The sequence below is a fragment of the Miniopterus schreibersii genome, assembly GCF_964146895.1.
Source record: "Miniopterus schreibersii genome assembly, chromosome: 2".
Classification (NCBI taxonomy): Eukaryota; Metazoa; Chordata; class Mammalia; order Chiroptera; family Miniopteridae; genus Miniopterus; species Miniopterus schreibersii.
In genome coordinates this window covers 180,314,335-180,318,392 of record NC_138102.1, presented here as the reverse complement: position 1 = coordinate 180,318,392, position 4,058 = coordinate 180,314,335, and the positions used below count along the sequence as shown (strand labels likewise).

Here is a 4,058-nt window from a genome sequence, read left to right as displayed (position 1 = left end):
GCACCGCTGGCCCCTGCCTGGCCTTGGTGCCCAGTATCTGCTGGTGGTGCCCCAGAAAGCCCCAGGTAGTTGGCTCTGGCGGTGCCTGCCTCACCTGGGGCCCCTGCGCGGGGGGTCGCCCCCAAGATGGTGGCAGCCACAGGGAGGACTGTGCTGCCACCCCCAGCCTCCAGCTGCTAGGCCCTCTGTGCCCCCGCCCTGAGCCGAGGCCTGGCCTGCGAGGGGCCGCGGGCAGCGCCATGCTGCGCCTGGGGCTGTGCGCAGCTGCGCTGCTGTGCGTGTGCCGGCCCGGGGCCGTGCGCGCCGACTGCTGGCTCATTGAGGGCGACAAGGGGTATGTGTGGCTGGCCATCTGCAGCCAGAACCAGCCGCCCTACGAGACCATCCCGCAGCACATCAACAGCACCGTGCACGACCTGCGGCTCAACGAGAACAAGCTCAAGGCCGTGCTCTACTCCTCGCTGAACCGCTTCGGGAACCTCACCGACCTCAACCTCACCAAGAACGAGATCTCCTACATCGAGGACGGCGCGTTCCTGGGCCAGTCGAGCCTGCAGGTGCTGCAGCTAGGCTACAACAAGCTCAGCAACCTGACCGAGGGCATGCTGCGCGGCATGGGCCGCCTGCAGTTCCTGTTCGTGCAGCACAACCTCATCGAGGTGGTGACGCCTGCGGCCTTTTCCGAGTGCCCGAGCCTCATCAGCATCGACCTGTCCTCCAACCGCCTCAGCCGCCTGGATGGGGCCACCTTCGCCAGCCTGGCCAGCCTCATGGTGTGCGAGCTGGCCGGCAACCCCTTCAGCTGCGAGTGTGACCTCTTTGGCTTCCTCACCTGGCTTGTGGTCTTCAACAATGTCACCAAGAACTACGACCGCCTGCAGTGCGAGTCCCCCCGCGAGTTTGCTGGCTACCCGCTGCTGGTGCCCCGGCCCTACCACAGCCTCAACGCCATCACCGTGCTCCAGGCCAAGTGCCGCAATGGCTCGCTGCCCGCCCGGCCTGCCAGCCACCCCACCCCCTACTCCACCGACGCCCAGCGGGAGCCGGATGAGAACTCAGGCTTCAACCCCGATGACATCCTTTCGGTGGAGCCGCCTGCCTCGTCCACCACAGACGCGTCTGCGGGGCCGGCCATCAAGCTGCACCACGTCACCTTCACCTCGGCCACCCTGGTGGTCATCATCCCGCACCCCTACAGCAAGATGTACGTCCTGGTCCAGTACAACAACAGCTACATCTCCGACGTCATGACGCTCAAGAACAAGAAGGAGATCGTCACCCTTGACAAGCTGCGAGCACACACCGAGTACACCTTCTGCGTGACCTCACTGCGAAACAGCCGCCGCTTCAACCACACCTGCCTGGCCTTCACCACGCGGGACCCGGTCCCGGGCGACCTGGCGCCCAGCACCTCCACCACCACGCACTACATCATGACCATCCTGGGCTGCCTCTTCGGCATGGTCATCGTGCTGGGAGCTGTCTATTACTGCCTGCGCAAGCGGCGCATGCAGGAGGAGAAGCAGAAGTCTGTCAAGGTCAAGAAAACCATCCTGGAGATGCGCTACGGGGCCGACGTGGAGGCCGGGTCCATCGTTCACGCTGCCCAGAAGCTGGGCGAGCCCCCAGTGCTGCCGGTGTCCCGCATGTCCTCCATCCCCTCCATGATCGGGGAGAAGCTGCCCACCTCCAAGGGTCTGGAGGCCGGGCTGGACACGCCCAAGGTGGCCACCAAGGGCAACTATATGGAGGTGCGCACTGGCACAGGTGGAGATGGCATGGCCCGGCCTGAGGATGACCTCCCGGACCTGGAGAACGGCCAGGGCTCGGCCGCTGAGATCTCCACCATTGCCAAGGAGGTGGACAAGGTCAACCAGATCATTAACAATTGCATCGATGCCCTCAAGCTGGACTCGGCCTCTTTCCTGGGGGGTGGCAGCAGCGGCGGTGGGGACCCCGAGCTGGCCTTTGAGTGCCAGTCCCTCCCCGCAGCCGCAGCAGCCTCCTCGGCACCGGCCCCTGGGGCCCTGGAGCGTCCCAGCTTCCTCTCACCCCCGTACAAGGAGAGCTCCCACCACCCGCTGCAGCGCCAGCTGAGCGCCGACGCCGCCGTGGTCCGGAAGACCTGCAGCGTCTCGTCCAGCGGCTCCATCAAGAGCGCCAAGGTCTTCAGCCTGGACGTGCCCGACCACCCGGCCTCGGCGGGGCTGGCCAAGGGCGACTCCAAGTACATCGAGAAGGGCAGCCCCCTCAACAGCCCGCTGGACCGGCTCCCGCTGGTGCCCACGGGCAGCAGCGGCAGCGGTGGCAGCAGTGGAGGCGGGGGCGGCGGGAGCGGCGGCGGGGGCAGCGTCCACCACCTGGAGGTGAAGCCCGCCTACCACTGCAGCGAGCACAGGCACAGCTTCCCCGCGCTCTACTACGAGGAGGGCGCCGACAGCCTGAGCCAGCGCGTGTCCTTCCTCAAGCCGCTGACCCGCTCCAAGCGGGACTCCACCTACTCGCAGCTCTCGCCCAGACACTACTACTCGGGGTACTCCTCCAGCCCCGAGTACTCCTCGGAGAGCACGCACAAGATCTGGGAGCGCTTCCGGCCCTACAAGAAGCACCCCCGGGAGGAAGTGTACATGGCCGCGGGCCACGCCCTGCGGAAGAAGGTCCAGTTCGCCAAGGACGAGGACCTGCACGACATCCTCGATTACTGGAAGGGGGTCTCGGCCCAGCAGAAGCTGTGACCCTCTCCTCCCTGGTGAGGTTGGAGGGGAAGGGCGGGGGGCACGCGGGGAAGGGCCCGGGCAGCCGGGCAGGGGCGCGCGGGGGGCCCGAGGCCGAGGAGTGGACGCACACGCACACCCGCACGCACGCACCCATGCACACACCTGACCACCACCTGACTGTGAACAACCACCCGACAATAACGGACAGGAAAACAAAGACCCGTTCTCCTTAAAGTTTACACACTGATTTCCAACCCAGGCGTCTTTACTGTGCTGCCCAGGGACTCTGCTGGGGGGTGCGGGGGCTGGGTGGAGCGGGGTGAAGGAGGCAGGCAGGGAAGCCACAGGAAGGTGGGGCCTGGGGACAGGTTTGAGGGCAGAGGAGCCTGCAGCAGGGAGAGGTCCCCTGTTGGGGGACAGGTCACTTGGAGATCTAGCACCAGGTGGACATTGGGCATTGTTTCCTTCCTTTATGGATGGGGAAACTGAGGCCCAGGGAAAGGAGGTGATAACCCCGGGGTCACAGGGCAGGTTAGAGTTAGTTTCCTAACTTTGCAGCCCAGCACTATCGCCCGCCTCCAGTGGATCCCCTGGGGCTCCCATCCTCCATCCACCCACCACCCCTTTCCAGCTGTGGTCTCCTGGGGCTGAGGGACTTGAGAATCAGGTGGGTACTTTTTCCTTCTAGAAAGCCCCATGGCCATGCCCTTAGAGCATGTCGCTGTTATTCATCATACCGGGGGCCCTTCATCCCCGACGCCAGCACCCAGCGGAGGCGGGAGGTCCTGCTGACAGGAAAGAGCAGAGGCACGGGGACAGTCCACCAGCCCCTTCACGTGTCTTCCAAGTAGCCTGGGAGCTCCCTATGGGGTCTGAGGAGTGTGGTGGGCCAAGTCCCACCGCCTCTCTGATGTAGGCCCCCACACCTCAACCCCCCAGCTCTGGGCCTCCAGGACCCCTATTCATCCCAGAAGGGCAGCACTGAACTGTGATGCCTGGGAGCAGCGGGGAGGCGGGTGGAATGGGGGCCTTCCTACCTGTGCCCCTACATCCTGACCTCCTGCCTGTCTGACCCCCATCCTGGGATCTTAGGGCAGCACCTCAGCCTGCCCAGAGGAAGGAGGGCTTTCCCACCCAGCCCCTCCTGGCTGCCCCCTCGGCCTGAGGGGTCCCGTATTTCCATGGGTATATGGAAATGGCCCATCCTCCTTTGCTCACCCCCAACCAACATCGAACAAAGCACAAACAGTGAGCACCCCCCTCGCTGGGGGGCAGCAGGCTGGGTTTGTGGGGCCCCTCCCTGTCCCTGGCCAGCCTCTGTCGCCATGGCAACCCAGAGCC

At 65.2% G+C, this 4,058-nt stretch overlaps 1 protein-coding gene across 1 annotated transcript; it reads left to right on the top strand.

Moving 5' to 3' along the window:
- Positions 1–239: 239 nt before the first annotated feature.
- ELFN2 (extracellular leucine rich repeat and fibronectin type III domain containing 2) lies at positions 240–2,735 on the top strand (the record flags this gene model as incomplete). The annotated part of the gene is made up of 1 exon (XM_081128912.1): positions 240–2,735. The coding sequence occupies one exon, from the start codon at positions 240–242 to the stop codon at positions 2,733–2,735; it is 2,496 nt and encodes an 831-aa protein (XP_080985038.1).
- Positions 2,736–4,058: the final 1,323 nt, after the last annotated feature.